Raw genomic sequence first — 18,898 nt, forward strand, 5'->3', positions numbered from 1 at the left:
GCCCACCTCCCGAACCTCTCCCCCCCTTACCCCTTGACCTCTATCCTTCTTTTAGCCCTGAGTCAGCCACAACTATTCGGGGTTTTCTCCGGTCACACTAGTTAGCCTAATCCCTTTACCCCACCTGTCGTTGAAGGTCCTAGCCATAGCAACGATGAGGAAGCTGTCGCCAGGAACTCTAACATCGAAGACAAGATGAAAGAGATGTACAACATCATGGGTTTTCACCATGATGGCCCAAAAGGTCCAAGCCACAAGTTCATTACCGCAGACGCGCACAACAGACTCAAGGTATGACCCAAAGGTCATAGAGAACTTCTTAGCCTTTTCCCCTCCCCCCCTTTCCAGGACAAGCCTTCCCGTGACTCCCCTGCTTTCTTCCCATCTTCTTCCCCAAGAGGTCATCCAGACTGGCCTTATCCCCACCCCCATCATCCTCTCTATGAAGATAGTGACCTGGAACATTAGGGGACTGGGTCACCAGTCAAAGAAGCATGCGGTCCGAAACCTTTCTCTCAAGTACTCCCCCTCGGTTCTGGCCCTTATAGAAACCAAACAACCTGAACCTAATCAGCAGACCGTCTGCCTTATTTGGGGTTTTAGTCCTTCCCAGTGGGTGGCTCTAACAGCCGAGGGAGCGTAAGGAGGAATTTGGGTCATATGGAACCCACAAGAACACAATCTCATCTCCTCTCATGTGGGAGACTTCTCGGTTACCATCCTCCTCTCCACCGTGTCTAATGGTTCTTCTTGGAAATTCTCGGCCGTTTATGGCCCAAATTCTTCCTCCCTCATACAGAGTTTTTGGGCTGAATTGGACCACGTTGCAGCTCTCCCTCACCCTACCTGGTGCCTAGGAGGAGATTTCAAGATGGTCCCATGAATGTAACACCTCATCCTCCATTTCTCGGGACATGAGGGATTTTTCGGACTTTATTAACGGGAACGCCCTCATGGACATTCCTTTCCAAGGCAGCCTATTCACGTGGTTTAACCACTCTTCGAGCCCCTCCCTCTCTAAACTTGACCGTTTCCCCTTCTCTACTGATTGGGATCTTCATTTCCCGTAGTCTCAAGCCTTATCACTACCCAAACCCATCTCTGACCACTGCTCCATTCTCCTTAATACTCCATTCTCCTTAATACTAATGCCATCCTAAGAGGCCCTAAACCTTTTAGGTTTGAACTCCTTTGGCTGGAAGAACCATCTCTCCTTCCCAATATGCTTTTATCCAAGAGAGGCAGATTTTGGATGGGGGGATGGGGTCTTGGTAGCCAATGAGTGTCTCCACTCCAGACACCTAGCTAAGAAACCAGGTTTAATCTTCAAAATACATTGGGAGAAAGCCTACGATCACGTAGACTGGGCTATGTTGGAGGAAACCATGTCACGGATGGGCTTCAGAGATCGTTGGAGGAGGTGGATGAGGGGATGTTACTCCAACCCCCATTTATCCATTATCCTTAACGGATCACCGAAAGGGTTCTTCCCGGCTCACTGGGGACTTCGTCCCCTTATCTCCCTTCCTCCTTGCTGTAGCTGCGGAAGTGTTCTCAAGATCCCTCACTCGCCTCTATCAGTTCGGCCTTTTATCTGGCTTCACCACCAGCAACCAGGGTCCCCTCATGTCACATCTGCAATACGCAGGCGACACCCTGGTTTTTCTTGATGCCACACGAGAGGAAATCAACACCCTCAAACTTTTTCTTAAGTGCTTCTCGACAGCTACTAGGTTCAAAGTCAGTATGAGCAAATCTAAAATGATGGGAGTCGCCCTGTCTCCTGACCAGGTGACTGCCCTTAGTCCAGACTGGGAATGCAAAGTGGAAGATCTCCCCTCCACTTACCTGGGTCTCCCTCAGGGACTTGGGAAACCCAAAAAAAGGCTTTGGTCCCAGGTCCTCGACAAAATTGAGAGACGCCTTTCTACCTGGAAAGGCAGGTACCTCTCACCTACGGGTAGAGTTGCCCTGATTAAGGCCACCTTGGCAAATACCTCAGTTTATCTTATGTCCCTTTTCCAGATGCCGGCACCGGTGGCCAACCGCATAGAACAACTTATGTGGAACTTCCTTTGGTCTGGCCAAGCAGATAAGACTAAATTTCATCTGGTAGCCTGGGATAACACATGCCTACCAAGAAAGCAAGGGGGCTTAGGGATTCGAATCCTCAGAAAGCATAACACAACTCTTTTAGATAAATGGTGGTGGTGCCTGCTCTCTGGGCTCAAATTTTGCACAAAAAATACAGAATCCACGAGGATATTTGGGTACTAGAGACCATCCAAAAACAGAGGGCGTCTGGTGTATGGCTATCTCTAGCTTCTTCTCACCTTTGTTCAGAAGACGCATTAGATTCCACGCTAGAGTTGGCAACAGAGTCGAATTCTGGAAGGACCTCTGGTTGGGTACTTCACCTTTGTGCAAGGCCTTCCCTTACCTTTTTTACCTCTCCTCTGATGACAACTCCATTGTTGCTGATGAACTGCCTATTGTTGATGGCAGAAGATCTTAGTGCCCTTTATTCCGCATAACCTTTTCTGAGGATGAGTGCACTCATTTCCTTCGTCTACTGGGTACCTTATCCTCCCACTTCCTCCCCTATTCCGGCAGCGACTCTTTGGTTTGGAGCCTATCCCCTTCAGGCCTTTTTTCTGTAACCTCTTTCTACAAAGCCCTCATTCAACCTCCAACCTTTGCCCTCAACCCCACCTCGATCTTGTCGAAATGTGGTCACACCATAGCTGCACCAAAGATCCAGTTCTTTTGTTGGATCGCATGCTCCCATAGAGCCCTTACAGTCGACCAACTTCAAAGGAGAGGTCTCTCCTTACCAAATAGTTGTAAACTTTGCCTCAGTGAGGAGGAATCCAACTGTCATCTGTTCATTCTCTGCGACTATTCCGGCCAACTGTGGTCTCTTTTACTCCAACTCTTTGGCCTCCAATGGGTTACCCCACCCACTGTCAAAGCCCTCATCACCTACAACTTCGATTCTCAATGGCCTTTGGCTGGGAAGTTATCTGGTCTCTATGGCTGGAAAGGAACAATAGGATTTTCAATGGTGATCAGCTCCAACTGTCGGCCCCTTTTCACAAGATAGTCTCGTTAACCACTTTCTGGGCTTCTCATCATAAAGCCTTTTCGGGCAATCCCAGGAACATTTTCTTCCCTCATTGGCAAAACATTCTCTACCATAGACCTCCCAAACCCCCAAGAATCAGCAGGAGGAGACCCCCACCAGTGGGCAGCATCAAGCTGAATTTTGATGGCTGTTCTTTAGGCAACCTGGGTCCCTCAGGTGCAAGGGGTGTGTTCAGAGATAGCCAGGGCTTAGTCATCTTCTCTCTTTCGGCCCATCTAGGGACTTTCGATTCCCAATATACAGAAGCCATGGATCTCCCACTGGGCTTGAGAAACTTTAAACTTTCATGGGGCTCCTCACTGATAGTGGAAGGAGACACTTCTAGCACAATGTCCTGGGCTAGAGGCTTGTCCCCCCCTCCTTGGCATTGTCCTCAATCTTTGATGAAATTTCATATTTATGCAGGGATACCAGCGTCTTATGGCTGCATACTACTGGCGAAGGAGGGAGCTAGTTTGTGTTTGGACTCCCTGGCTAGGTCCAACTCCTTTTTTGTTCAGGACCTAAGCTGTACTGACCTTTAGACTGGGTCTAACTCCTTTTTTGTTCAGGATCTCTACAGTACAGTATACCACCTCTCTTTTTTGAGCAAGTCACTGCGCAGTTTTTTGTATATCTCATGGTATATCTTGTAGGATGGGTGCTTCTTATATGCCTTTACTGATCTTGGAAGACTAATGCTTTAATGTATTTTTTACTGTTAGTCATCATGGGAGGGTGTGCTCTCAGTCTTATCTCATGTAAACTCCCATAGTAATACAATGTTAACCTTTCTCAAAAAAAAAAAAACAAATGAAAATCTTGAAAATTGACGGTCTAGATAATGCGTTGCAAGATGCACTATTTTTGGGACTCAAAATCTTTTTTTTTTCATAGTCATACATCTCGTTGTCGAGATGATCAATTAGAGGGTTTTTCAACATTAGAAAACCTTTTCCGATAGATTTTTGTGGTGCATCCATAATTCTACATTTTAAGGTTGCAACCTTATATAAACTTTTTCCATATTTAAATATATGTTTTTTATTTTTTGGTCGGGTCCAATCGTGGACCCGACACGACCCATTGCCACCCCTAGCTTTACGCTTTGTTCTAATAATTTAACCTCCAGCATCAATTCGTTTCTCTCTTTTGCCATTGTTGTTTACTATGTTTTTCCCAATGTATATTCCTTTCTCAACTGCTTATTGAATAAAGCATTCTTATAAAAACATTTCCTTTATTTTTATGTTGATATATGTTGAATACTGATTTCCTTTTCTATAGTTGCCAGAACTTGTTTTAATTTGATGGTTTCTATGATGATGGCAATTTTAGGGGGCAAATGGAAACTACTCAAACAAATTTATGACATATCATGCTGAAAAGCTGCACAAGGTGAATGTCACTGCTCCTTATAAATTGCATCCTTTTTGGGGGAAAAACCTAAAAGAATGCCTGGAACACATGCATAAATTAAGCAGGTGCTCCGGAAACCTGGAATCTCAAAAAATTCCTAAGGTATTTTCAACATCAAAAGCTGCATGGATACGTCCTTTCTTCTTCAATATCTTGTCCCCTGTCCAGTATATGAAACACCCACAATTGAGGGTATTTTAGTGAAATATAGTTTGTATATGTGATGCATTTTACTCGCTACCCTTGTTCTGGTGTTTCAAACACTGGACAAAGGGTTAGATAGTCATTTGCAAAAATGACTAGTTCTTGAGGTACCAAATTTTGAGCTCCTGCGCAGTATTTGCAATGTTCCAGGTCATATTTTGTTTCCCTTCCCCTTGGGGAGCCCCCAGCAAACACATGCAATTCTAATATCCTCTTTCCATCAATGCAGGATGCAACAAGGGGTAATGGTCAGTAGTCCTCTTAGCTTCTCAAAAGTTCCTTCTTTTGTTCCTTATCAATGGGTTTTTTTTCTTTGTACGAATGATTGAATTTATCTTCAATAAAAAGGTAATGGCAGGTAAAAAGAAAATAAATTAATCTTTTTTATGAGCAATTGATTTCATTTAATGTTCCCTACAACATGTCACCATTACAAAACAAAGGCGCAAGTTGGAAAAAGTTTCCAAGCTTCGTTAGAGAGCAAAACATTGTGGCCTTATGCTATTATATTGCATGTTTACTCCCTCATCTGAATGCTAATTTTAGGAATACTCTATGTTTGTGCATGCGTGTGCATGTGTGTGTGAGAGAGAAATACTTAGATTTGAACTTTCAATATGTATTATATACCTGGGGAGGCATTAAACTTATTATGTAAAGGGAAAATTATAAATACCCCTCCAAAATAAACTTTGCACATATCCTACCCTCAAATACTTTTAGTATCACACCTTAAACTCCAACACTATTTTTTCTTATATTTGTTCCTGCAGTAAAAAAGTCAAAAAAATTTAGATTAAATTACCCTTTTATTCTTTTACCCACCCTTTCTTTCTCTCTTTTTACCTGCCTCTCTCTCTCTACCCCCTTTACCCACCCTCTCTCACTCTCTCTACCTGCCCTCTCTTATTCTCTCTCTACCCGCCATCTCTTTTTCTCTCTCTACCCTCTCTCTCTCTCTCCACCCACCCTCACTTAAATCTTTCTCTCTCTACTAACCCTCTCTCTCTCTCTCTCTACCTGCCCTCTCTCTCAAACCTCGGGATTTTTCCAGCGAGTCTATTACTTAAGAGGTCAATTTCAATAAAATGGTGACACCCACTATCCTCCATTAATTTCCTCTCACTACAAGCAACATTTCTGCCTCCTGCTAATGTACATCCCCCTTTCACTCTCTAGAATTATAGTGGCTTCCCTCCAGGTCTTTTGGCCTCGATTTAGCTGAATCCCATTATCAGACGTTGAATATTACTGGTCCTTAATTAGAAGCAAACAGCACACCTCAAAAATTTTCAGTTTGTTTCCGCCAAATGGGGGCCTTGGGACGCTGGTTGGCTGGATATGGTTGTCGCGAGGAAACCAGCTGGTTGGCCAGAAATGGTGCTCAGTGCCTCAAGAGTAGGGATCTTGGCCGCCGGAAAACCACCCGTGCTATTATTCTTCTGGCTGGGAATGTATGCCGAAGAGAGAGAAAACCAGCTGGTTGGCCGGAAATGGTGCGCGATGCCCCAAGAGTAGGGATCTTGGCCACCGAAAAACCAGTGCTATTATTCTTCTAGCCGGGCAGGAAAGCCGAAGAGAAAGAAAACCAGCCAGTTGGCCAGAAATGGTGCTCGGTGATCTTGGCTGCCGGGAAACCACCTGTGCTATTAGGAAATGAGGCGGCTGCCTTTCCTAATCCTCCACGTGCAGAGAGAGAGAGAGAGCGAGAGAGAGAGAGAGAGAGAGAGAGAGAGAGAGAGAGAGAGAGAGAGAGAATAAAAAATCCTCCACGTGCATAGAGAGAGAGAGAGAGGAGAGAATTAAAAAGTGTTAGATTTCCAGCTTGTAGAGATAAAGAGAGGGTGGGTAGAGAGAATAAAAAGGCCATTCAGTCTAAATTTTTTTACTTTTTGACTAGGGGGTTAAATGTAAGAACAAACAGTGTTTGGGTTTATTGTGTGATATTAAAATTATTGGATGGTAGGATGTGTGCAAAGTTTATTTTGTGGGGGTATTTATAATTTTCCCTTGTTATAAATACTGTGTCATGCAAATTTTCTAAGTCATTGTATGCAACACATGCTGCTTTTGTTTCAAATATCAGTACCACCATGGGGATGACCTTAACTCCAATTGGTTTTTTGATTTCAGTTTCTTTAGTTTGTGTTTATTGTTTTTCATATATCTGTTGCTCCTGATGCTTGCTGAGTGTTTGTTGCATCTTTGCCTGCTTATACCTGCTTGTGTCTCCGCTTTGCTTCTCTCAAGAATGTATCTGTGATGTCAATCTAATATGATTGCATTAGAAACATGACTTTTTTTCATTATTTTGGGGTCTTTAAATCCATTTTATTTTTTTAATGGGTTAAAATGATTAATAAAGTTGACAAGGAATCAGAAACTGCAGATTGGGAATAACACCTTGAGTATTAAATCACTCAATCTTGGTTATGCTAGTCTTTTTTTGTCTTCATTTACCTACATACAAATATATATATTATAATGACTAGACACAAAGGTAGTCAAGTATATTGATGCATGGTTCTCCCTAAGAATGCATGCTTGAGTATTAGATCACTCAATCTTTGTTATGCTTGTCTTTTTTTGTCTTCATTTACCTACGTACAAATATGTATATTATAATGACTAGACACGAAGGTAGTCAAGTATATTGATGCATGGATTCTCCCTGAGAATGCATACTTTAAATTATACCTGTACTGTAATTGGTAATCTTATCTCAATTTCTTTCTTTTAGTGCATTATTCACATGATGCGTTGGCCAAACAATAATTTTATTGAATTCAAATATGCATTTGCAGGAATCTCATCATTTCTGCAAGGGCACTGCAGACAACTTGTCACTGGATTACATGCCTCAAACTGCCTTGATAAATTCTCTAAAGATAAAATGATAGTTCCATACTTTGCAAGAACACTGTCATCGAGCTCAGCTACAGAGTCATCTAGACAAGAAGGGGTAAAAATCATGGCTCCTCCATCTTGAATTTGAATTTGACTTCAACACTGTGTCTTTACCGTTCTAGTCATTACTGCTCTATTTATTTTTTCAGCTACTGTTAATGCCATGAGCCAGCTCTTTGTTCACATTCTCTCGTTGGCTTCACCCCCAAATATTGTTGTCAATAACTTTACACATTTGGTCAGCTTTCTCATCAAAGGGAGGGACACAGTTGAATCATAAATATGTCTATCAGGAGTGAATCACGTGCATTGCCAATTCCTTAAGATGGTTGAGATGGGATGTTTATTCTTGTATGCTATCTTTTGTTTCTGTATCTGTCATCTGTGACAAGGATCCAATTGAGACTGGAAGTGTGATGTTGTCTTGTTTAGTCACGCTTTGGAAGGCTTGAGAGTTTTCCAGGCTTAGAAGAGGTTAAAGAATCAACAGCAGGCTAAATAGTTCTAGAATTTAGTATAAGTTCCCTGAATATGCTTGGGCTTGATAATGCCGGAGGGGCTGGAGGGAAGGGAGCTTTGAACAGTTGAATGTCAATATGGAACAAAATAACTATGTCCATCATGAGTGGATCATGCACACCTCTAATTCCTTAAGCCGCTTGAAATGGGATGTTTACTCTTGTATATGTCATTCCACTTTTGACAAGGTGTCATGTTTCTGTATCTGCCATCTGAGGCAAGGTTGCAATTGTGTGTGGAAGCTTGACATTGTCTTGTCTAGTTGTGCTTGGGAAGGCTTAAAGATTTTTTAGGCTTGGAATAGGTGAAAGATTCGAGAGCAGGCTAAACAGTTCTAGAATTTACTATAAGTTTAAATATGCTTAGGCTTGATGATGCTCGAGGCATCAGGTTATTTGAGAAGTAGAACCAAAGTGTCTAGATTTCTACATAATGTCAAGAGCGAGCGCGAAAGTTTTGATCGAAGTGCATGTATTATACATTAAGAGAAAGTATACTATAATCCTTGGACTGTGTATAAATCATAGTCCATTGGGTCATCACCATCTGTCGAAATGATGGAAGGTTATGGGGAGTGTTGGATTCTTCAGACTGAGTCATGATCCGAGTGGAAGGTCTCAACTCTCACTCCATCACTTACCATTTCAATGGTCAGTGATAACCCAATTTGTTTTTCGATGCTCGAATGAACTATTGTATACTTAATGGTTAAACCATTTAGCTTGGTATGGTGCAAACTTCAGAATGCAAAGATATTCTTTGCTTTTATCTTTTTGGTTTCGATGTCTTTGTTGAGGGATTTCCAAGTGATCTATACCTAGAATATTAAGTTTTCATTCCTATGTCCAACTTTAATTGAAAAATGCTTGCTTTATAACCATTAGCCTCTCTGCTGTACTCTGCAGGGCAAGAGGAAAGATATATCTGCAATAGATGAGCCGTTTGATGATGCCCCCACTTATAATATTCCTGAGAAACCCGTGACATTTGTAGAGGGTGCTTCATACGGTATCTTCATACTTGCAGGGCTCGGCATTGCAGCAGCTGCAGCATATGTTGTGTGTACGGAGCTCATTTTTGAACCAAAAGAGTGAGACTATTTTCATACACACACTCTCTCTCTCCCACCCACCCCCCTCCCCCCTCCCCCCTCCCCCCTCCCTTTCTCCCTCATCCTTAGGAAACAAGAATGTGTTGTGTAGTGACTGTTGAAAGGATAAAATCTGGTTCTCTTTTTCTATATATGGTGATAACATGGGGAATTCTAGTTTTGGAAATAAGGGGAGTACAAGTAGAACCAATTCTGAAATGATTATGAAAAAATTGAAATAATTATGGGTTTCTAGAAAGTTAATGTTTCTCAAAAAAAATTATGGGTTTCAAGAGAAATTTGTTTTGGGAAATGTTAAAAGCCACCATATGTTGTCAAAAAATGGCATACTCATCTCTTTCTGAAGTGACGTTTGCATATTATCTTGAACAGTCGGTTAATTACCTGACTTATTTTGAGAAAATAAAAAAAATAAATTTATTCGCTAGCTCCACTAGAATGGAAGAGAGATGTTTGCCAGGTGGGGCTGGAGCAGAAGTTGATTGCCCCTCTCTCTCTTTCATTGATTTGAGGAGAAGTTTGTTAATTGTCTGACATAATGTGGTTTTTGTGTCTATATCAAAATGACTGTCAAAATATTTTTTCTTTCTTGTGAGCATTGTTTGTCATAATGGAGCATTGTTTGTTTTAATTTTTCCCCGAACTTGATTTTGTTATTTTTGAATTGTTACCATAATCTAGGTCAGGTTGGCAGTGTGAGCTATGAATTTGTTCCATGGAGTGAATGGACATAAATTTATATGTTGGGCATGATGTCATTAGTCTCTTGTGGGTTTACAATGTGAGAGAATGTTGTAAATACTGAGCTAAAAGGTTTGACACTTTTGATACTATAATCTAAATGGGAAATTGTAACCATAGAGCTAAAAACTATGATAAAAGATGTAAAAGAAACCATTATTATACATTTTTTCATTAGTTTTCATTATTAGATGGGTGTGGTTTCCATAAGGTTGCAACCTTAAACAATCCAATTAAGGTGCACCTTCAAATTTGATCATAACATATAATTTTGATTTAAAATATTCTTAGGATTATCTCAAAATCTATTTTCATATCTAATTATAAAATTTTGAACTCCAAAAATGGTTAAAATCAAATAGACCTATAAACATATGAAAATTTAAAAAATGGATGGTCTGGATAATGTATTGTAAGACGCACTATTTCTGGGACTCAAAATCATTTTTTCTTTCATAATCATACATCTCGATATTGAGATGTTCAATTAGAGGGTTTTTAAACACTAAAATAATTTTTTTCGATGGATTTTTGAGGTGCATTTGTAGTTCTACATCTTAAGCTTGCAACCTTATATAAATTTTTTCCTTATTTAGATTTGTTGTTAATTGGTTTGTGATCCAGGTACAAGGTTTTTGGGAAGGCTTTGGAAAGGATTAAGAATGATAGCCAGGTTCGTAATGACTTTTCTTTCTAAAGAATTCGTGTGGACGCGTGCGTTTCAAAAGTCTGTACATGTATCATCCGACCAAAAATCATTAGCTTTAAGTGAGATGGGGCATTAACAACATCTTTACAAGCAATACATCCACCTTGTACGTATTTGTCTGCTGAACATGGTAATCTTGATCTCACTTGGCTTGAATGACTTGGTTTGTATATGTATAGAGTATTTGATGGTGGAATACAACGTGGATATTGTAGTGATAAATAAGGATGATATATTCTAGTGATAATTTTCTTAGTCACGAAGTTATTTATTTGATATATTTAATTTTCAGCAATCATTTCTTTTGTAGACAAGGTCTAAAGTATTTATTAATTCTTAGTTTAAAAAAAGGAAGTATTTATTAATTCTTCTTCTTATACTATTACCATCATTTTCAATATTACCATCATTTTCAATATCATCATATTCTTTGTCATTTTATTCTTGCTTGAAAATTTCATAGGTTGTTAGCTTATTATATATTATTAATAGTGTATGAAATCAATAAAGAAAATGAAATCACTACCTGATAAAAGGTTCACACTAGAAGGACGAGGTTCAAGAGGAAAATAGAGGTATCTCGAGTGATTGTTCAATACAAGTACACCAATGTACATTGTATATAGGACATATGCGCAATCGGCAAATTGTTTTTCACAGTCCCATTACACCACCCCAGCTGTCTGATGTCAACAAGGGATGGCTGGGGTTGTATGATACAGAACTCTATCAAAGAATTTTTTGCTTATATACAACAAACGCCTGTATATTGTAGATATTATCGAGTACTTTCTATAATAATTAAAAATCAATTTAAAACTGTTACAAAAGGTGGTGTTTTCTAATAAAAAAAGGCCTAAAAATAGAATTTTGAATATGGGACTAAATAGGTATGCACTTCATTTTATTAGTAACGATTTTGAAAAAAAATAAAAAAGGCAATGAATTTATAAGCAAATCTTGTTGAGGTTTCATGCACCCAGCCAAGTTGACCATGTTACATGGTGAATCCATAAACTCATTCCAAGTATTCTAAAACTGGTTGAATGTGTGTGTTGGGTTCTTGAACCATGATCGATACCCATTTTTTTGGTGGACATGAAAAAAGATGTTTCAAAGAGCTATCTCCACGACATAAATATTATAATTATTTATAGAAACTTTTATTTAAATCTAGGCTGGCATGGAACCATCAGAACTACATGGAACCATCAGAACTACCTTATTTGTGCCATTTACTGTGTTATAAATAAACACCCTGCTTTTTACTGAATTTTCAAATATCCCCCTATTATCTCTGTGTACAAACTTCCAAATAAAACATTAATGTTTTTAAGGATATTTTCCATAACTTCACCATTAACACTCCCTTTTAACCTTAACCTATTGGCCTTTGGATTATTAAGGCTAGAAAATCTGTGTGTGCATGTATGCATATGCATATTTGCATGCACACATCTGCTTATATAGTTCATGTATAGATGTAGGTATGCATGTGCATAAGTATGTGTATGTCCGTGTATATTTTCTGGAAGTTGATATTCCTTTAATCCTTTCCTATTGGGCTTGACCAGGTTCGAGCGAGAATTGGTTCTCCGATAACTGGCTATGGTCAGGAAAGCAGGAACCGAGCTGCTCGCCAGCGTATACCCAACAGGATCTGGACTGATGAAGATGGGGTTGAGAGGATTGAGGTGATTTCTTATCCAAATCCCAATGTTTTTTGTACTTGGGAAGGGAAAAGCAGAGAGAGAGAGAGAGAGAGAGAGAGAGAGAGATGGGACCTCCCTTCGCATTTTGAGATGGTGACGGAAGGTCCCCTCTTAGTTTTTCTTCCTTCAAAGCTAATATTGCAGCAATCTCTCTTTCTATCTTTCTATATATATATATATATATAGGAAAAATGATCCTGTGAGCCAGTGGGCTCCCAAGAAAAAATGAGCCCAACGGCTCAGATTGAATCTGGGCCGATATGACGATCACGGATGCCTGATAGTGTTTGAACTTTAATTTTTTTTCTACAAATCCAAATCACTTGAAATTTTAGGCATGTGTTCATAAAAAATAAGTGAATTTTCGAAAAATATCAAGAAAATATTTTACATGAAAAATATTGACCAGAATACCCTTGTAAAGCTTTGGGGGGTATTTTAGTCAATGTTTCTTTTGCGGATTATTTTTTTTTATATTTTTATTAGGCATGGCTTGATGAAAAGAACGCACGCCTAAAATTTCACGTGATTTGGGTTTGTAGAAAAAAAATTAAAATTCAAACACTACCAGACATCTGTGGTCGTTAGATCGGCCCAGATTCAATTCGGGCCATTGGGTTCATTTTTTCTTGTGAATCCACTGGCTCACAGGATCATTTTCCATATATATATATATATATATATATATATATATATATATATATATATATATATATGGGTGTGGTTTCTATAAGGTTGCAACCTTAAACAATCCAATTAAGGTGCACCTCCAAATCTTATCATGACATGTAATTTTGTCGTAAAAAATTCTTAGGATTATCGTAAAATCTATTTTCATATCTAATTAGAAAAATATAAATTCCAAAAATGGTTAAAATCAAGTAGATCTATAAATATATGAAAATCTTGAAAGTGGACGGTCTAGACAATGTGTTGCAAGATGTACTATTTTTTGGATTCAAGAACTTTTTTTTTCTTCATATTCTTACACCTCAATGTCAAGATGATCAATTAGAGGGTTTTTCAAAATTAAAACATCTCCGATAGATTTTTGAGGTGCATATGTGATTCTATATTTTAAAGTTGCAACCTTATATATATATATATATATATATATATATATATATATATATATATATATAGATATATTGGAAAAAATTTATATAGAGCCGAGGTTCTAAACAATCAAATTAGGTCCCACCTCAAAAGTTTCACTAGAAGAGGTTGTTTTGATGCCCAAATATCCTCAAATTGATCACCTCGATATCAAAATTGGAAAAACTTTATATAGTGCATCTTCTAACATATTTTTGGACCATCAATTTTCAAGATTTTCAAGTTTTCATGGATCTGTTCAATCTACACTATTTTTGAAGCTTTGAATTTTATAATTAAAGATGAAGATATATTTTATGACTATCACAAAGATTTTCAGTATTAAAACCACCTTTTTCGACACTATTTGAATGTGCGCTTTACTTTGATTGTTTAGAGCCTCGGCTCTATAAAGCGCACCCTTTCATATTTGTATGACTTCAAGAACATCTGTGTGAGAGAGAGAGAGCATTGATTTTATGGGAATCTACTAAATGCGGCCGGTTCCCAAAATTTTACTGTTAATTTTTTGATTCTATGGGAACCCACTAAGTGCGGCTGGTTCCCAAAATTTTATTAATTTTCTTTTTCGGATTCCCCAAATCGTTGGCAGACTCAACCTCAGTCCTTGTATTAAACCATTGATTGGGAGACAATGCTTATAAGTTTCGAAATACTCTCAATGCCACCTATTTTACTATATATCGGCAATCTGGTTGGCTACCATCTTGGAAATTCATTTTTAAAATTTGAGAGAAAATCTCTGTTGCTCTCTCAAACAGGCTACTTATTTTGCAGGTGCAATTCCACATCCGCAGCCCTCATGGATGTGGCAGGGTTTATGCGGAGATGTTCAAAGACAAAGTTGACAAGAACTGGAAATTCACATATCTGATCGTCGATATTACGGATCCTACAAGCACACAGTTGATGCTGGAGTCTTATGTTCCTACCTGAGCTGGTAAAATCAACACAACCCTGAGAATTTCTCAATTGTAGAGGTCGAATGCTTTCATTCAAAATGTTAGTGATTTTATGCTTGCTAAATTTTTCATGAGTGAAAGAATGTGTTGTGGGTTTCATTCTGCCCTTGGGGGAGTTTGGTTTAAAAAGTTGCTGCATTATCTTTCTTTCAATTTTTATGATTTTTTTTAACGTTTGATATTGAATCATTTTCCTTTTTTTTCTGAACTGGAGTGCGAACAGGGTTCTATCATACAGAGAGAGAGAGAGAGAGAGAGAGAGAGCTATACAACTACTCCAAAGATTTAATGCTTTGGATAAGATATTTGGGATCCACTTTAGAATGGGCAAGCTTTCTGCTTCCCCTTTTGCATAAAGCTTATATATTTCTCCCTATCCAACCGTGAATGGATAGCTGAGATGACCTCAATTACAATATCACGTCTCTACATTATTTTATACAAACTATTTTGACATCAAATTTTGGGCGTCCACTTCTCCCTTAAACTTGCACATGTAAAAAAACTATAAAAAATATTTCTAATAAAATAAATGACTAAAGTATTAAGGGTATTTTGATCATTGTTATAAAAAATATTTTTTACTATTATTTTTAGGTGCGTCTTATTGAGATGATGGTACGTATCGAATTTTGTATTCATATAATTTGCAGAAAGAACTAAAAGAAAAATACCCCGAGGCTTTAGATATAGATCAAAAGTTAAGTGGTTCACTAGATCTAAATGGATAGCAGTATAGAAACCTTTCCTTTTTAGAATTACCAAATGATTGGTTTTAGTAAAAACCTTTTAGAATTATCAAATGAATGGTTTTAGTAAAAAAATAAAACAAAAAATTTGAGTTCTAAGAAATCCTTCTACAGGAGCATATAAGATTAGTTTTGGTAAAAAATATATATATTTGAGTTCTAAGATATCCTTCTACAGGAGCATATAATCTTTTGGTGGTTCTTTCTGTCGGCCAACTTGAAGAGTCCTAAAAGTTGATATTAGAGAGTGTATAGGCATTACTGTATATTAACACCCTCCAAGCTATTTGGGACGAATTTTTTTTTCGAGCTGAAATTTTGGTACCCATTTGAGAATCATGAGATGATTATTTTTAGAAAAGAAAAAAACATTTAAAAATCACTTAGACCGTTTTTAGAAAAATGAAGTTTGGGTACCTCAACACTTTGATCATGTCCAAAAATTAGACTGCCCCTGTTCAACTTTGGGAAGATAATTTTTTTTTTTTAGCACATCGAGATTGAATGTTCTTTCTTATTTTTAATTTTTTTTTTAAGTTCTTTGTTTTTTAAGTTGGTCATAAGGTTCAAAAGACTACGTCCCCAAAATTAAAAGTTGATATCAGAGTGTGTATAGGCATTACTATATATTAACACCCTCTGACAAAAGAGCTACTTGGGAGGATTTTTTTTTTGGAGCTGAAATTTTGGTATCCATTTAAGAATCGCGAGATGATTATTTTTAGAAAAAAAACCATTTAAGAATCATTTAGACCATTTTTGGAAAAATGAAATTTGGGTACCTCAACAATTTGATCATGTCCAAAAATTAGACTGCCCCTGTTCAACTTTGGGAAGATAATTTTTGTTTAGCACATCGAGATTGAATTTTTTTTATATTTTTAATTTTTTTTTAAGTTCTTTGTTTTTTTAAGTTGGTCATAAGGCTCAAAAGACTACGTTCTCAAATTCGAGGTCCAAAATATACTACCGAGGGGGGCAAATGAACGGTATGCTCCTGCAGGGGCATCATGTCTCTTGTCCATATGAGAACCCTCATAATAAGAGAGAGATGGGTGGTTACATGTATAGTAACTTCTTCGTTAGGTTATTTTCTGGCGATACATGCTCAAATTTTTTTCCAGTGTTTGTGTTTACAAGCAAGATGAACATATGTTTTTTTTTTTTTTCTTTTTCAGGTAGTTCAGACGGAAAGGATCCTCTATCCATATTGGGCATGGAAGTCAAGATGCCGAAATCTGAAATTTATTTTCTTCTATGATCTATACATTCATAATGCTCTCACACAAACTTCACAGGCTGTTACCCCATGTATTCCCGTTGGAAATATAAAATCTGATTTGGAGTAAAATGATTTCATTGGCATAAATTTTAATTTTGAGTAAAATCCCTTCATTTGAATAAACTTTGATTTCGAGTCAAATGACTTCATTTCTCTCAAATTTTATATTAATCTATCTTCTTCCTATAAAATTTAGGCATCACCTGTTTGGTGATGCTACAATGTACTCGTGGGAGTACATCATATGATTGCTCCCTCAAGTGAAAAATCCATATACACAAATTTTCTTGATATGAAATTTTAAGATCTTCTTTTCCACATTAGACTAGATGACTAAAATGTATAACAAAAAAAATAAAAAAGAATTTTTGAGCAACTGTGGAAAAAAACACTTTTTGGGAAAGCATAAAATAAGACTCTTTGGTAGAAAAAAATCAGTCACCTTAAGAGTCAAGTGTTACCTTTTAAATTGGGCATCTAATAGGTTTGGCAACAGGCCAGGGTTAGATAGAATTTAAAAAAAAGGAAAAGAAAAAAAAGAAAAGGGAAGGCCCATCGCGGTTCTGCCCTAGGCCCGGCTCTCCCGCCCTCAGGTCACATTTAATGACCCAGGACTTAGTTTCTTTGTGCTGGGCCGGGCCACTTGGCTCTATGAGTACCATTAACTCCAGTTAAAATCCAAGAAATGTTTTCCTTAGATTTTGCATGGAGATATCTCACAACATAGACATCCCATTTAGCTTGGGAAGACTTTGTTTGTACCAAATGTAAGTTTCAAGTGTTTGAAATAATGCATCTTGCAATGTATAATCCGTATCGTCAATTTTTAAGATTTTCAAGTGCTCATAGATTTAATTAATTTATATTATTTTTAAAATTTTAAATTTTATAATTAGAGATGACACTAAATTTTCAAGCCGTCATAAAAATTTCTGACATATTTTGTCAAGCTGCGTTTTACTTTGATTGTTTAGGGTCTCAACTTAATACAAACCACACCCTTAATTACGTAATTATCTTTTTTGAAACAAACCGATATGTAATAATTTAAATTAAAAGGAAAGGAGAGGAGAGGGTACAATGGGCCATGGGAAGAACAATATAGATATTGCCTTTAACCGTAGGGTGTAGTTTATATAAGGTGTCCATCTTAAACAACTCAAGCAAGATGCACCTTTAAAGCTTGTCGGAAGATGTATAGTTTCAGTCGAAAACCCTTATAATAACCTCAAAATCTATTTTCAACGCTAACTATAAAAGTTAAAATTTCAAAAGTAATGCAGATAAAAAAAATCTATAAACATGTAAAAATATTGAAAATAAACAGTGTTAAAATATACTCTATATTTTATTATATAATATCCATGTATCTAGAGATGGAGATGATCAATTTGAAGGTTTTGAAGGTTTTCCATATGAAATAACTTTTTTCTAATAGATTTTTGAGATGCATCTTCCACTTAATAAAGTTCATACGTTACCATTTTTTTATTTTTATTTTGAAACAGTGCCCTTCACTCCTACTCGCCAGACTTGAATAATCTAACAAATGAGACTGACTTAAATGCCCTATATTTTCTTCAACTTCTACAAACTATATATATAAAGGAAAAGTTTATATAGAGCTGAGGCTCTAAACAATCAAAATAGAGCCCACCTCAAAAAGTTCGTTGTTTTGATATCTAAATATCATAAAAAAGTATCATCTGGACATCAAGATGAATGAACATGAGAAAAAAAAAGATTTCAAGTTTTTGAAATAGTGCATCTTGTAACGTATTTTTAGACCGTCAAGTTTCAATATTTTTAAGTATTCATAGATCTACTCGATTTATATTATTTTTTAATATTTAAATTTTATAACTAAAGATGAAAATATATTTTAAAGCTATCAGAAAGATTTCCAGCATTAAAACCACATTTCTCGATACTATTTGAAGGAGCGCTTTACTTTGATTGTTTAGAGCCTCGGCTCTATACAAACCCCACCCATATATGCTATGTGACTTAATAACCATATAATGGCCTTCTCTCTCCCAATAATTGAGAACTGAGTAATCTAAGAAATGTGGATCACTTAAAATGCCCACAATTTTCTTCTACTCTTCCAAAATTTTCACAAATAACATGACCCCAGCAAGAATTGAGAATTGTGTAAATCCAATGAGTGGGGATCACTTGAAAATTCCCAAAATTTCCTTTAACTTTTCCAACCTTCTATTTTTTTTTTCAATCAAACATGACTCAATGAAGCAAGATTTGAAAATTGAGTGACCAAATATTCTTGAAATGACTACACCTAACTTTTCAAACTATTTTTTTATCCTTGAAAGATGACTCAAA

General features: G+C 37.2%; 1 protein-coding gene across 27 annotated transcripts in view; it reads left to right on the forward strand.

Annotated features, from left to right (window-relative positions):
• Window positions 1–16,678, forward strand: part of SD3 (import inner membrane translocase subunit) — a 37,073-nt gene extending 20,395 nt beyond the window's left edge. For 6 of the 27 annotated variants that reach the window (XM_088855773.1, XM_088855777.1, XM_088855786.1 and 3 more), the window contains 8 exons: window positions 4,463–4,645; window positions 4,881–4,995; window positions 7,552–7,709; window positions 9,079–9,263; window positions 10,650–10,698; window positions 12,309–12,428; window positions 14,340–14,502; window positions 16,452–16,678. In XM_088855773.1, coding sequence (XP_088711899.1) covers window positions 4,463–4,645; window positions 4,881–4,995; window positions 7,552–7,709; window positions 9,079–9,263; window positions 10,650–10,698; window positions 12,309–12,428; window positions 14,340–14,498 — 969 coding nt within the window. In that variant the 3' untranslated portion in view covers window positions 14,499–14,502; window positions 16,452–16,678. The remainder of the gene's footprint in view (window positions 1–4,462; window positions 4,646–4,880; window positions 4,996–7,551; window positions 7,710–9,078; window positions 9,264–10,649; window positions 10,699–12,308; window positions 12,429–14,339; window positions 14,503–16,451) is intronic. The other 21 variants (XM_088855788.1, XM_088855792.1, XM_088855796.1 and 18 more) reach the window with 7 other exon arrangements.
• Window positions 16,679–18,898: the final 2,220 nt, after the last annotated feature.

Source organism: Amborella trichopoda, chromosome 13, assembly GCF_054954075.1.
Source record: "Amborella trichopoda isolate Santa Cruz 75 chromosome 13, AtrichopodaSantaCruz75HAP2 v2.0, whole genome shotgun sequence".
Lineage (NCBI taxonomy): Eukaryota > Viridiplantae > Streptophyta > Magnoliopsida > Amborellales > Amborellaceae > Amborella > Amborella trichopoda.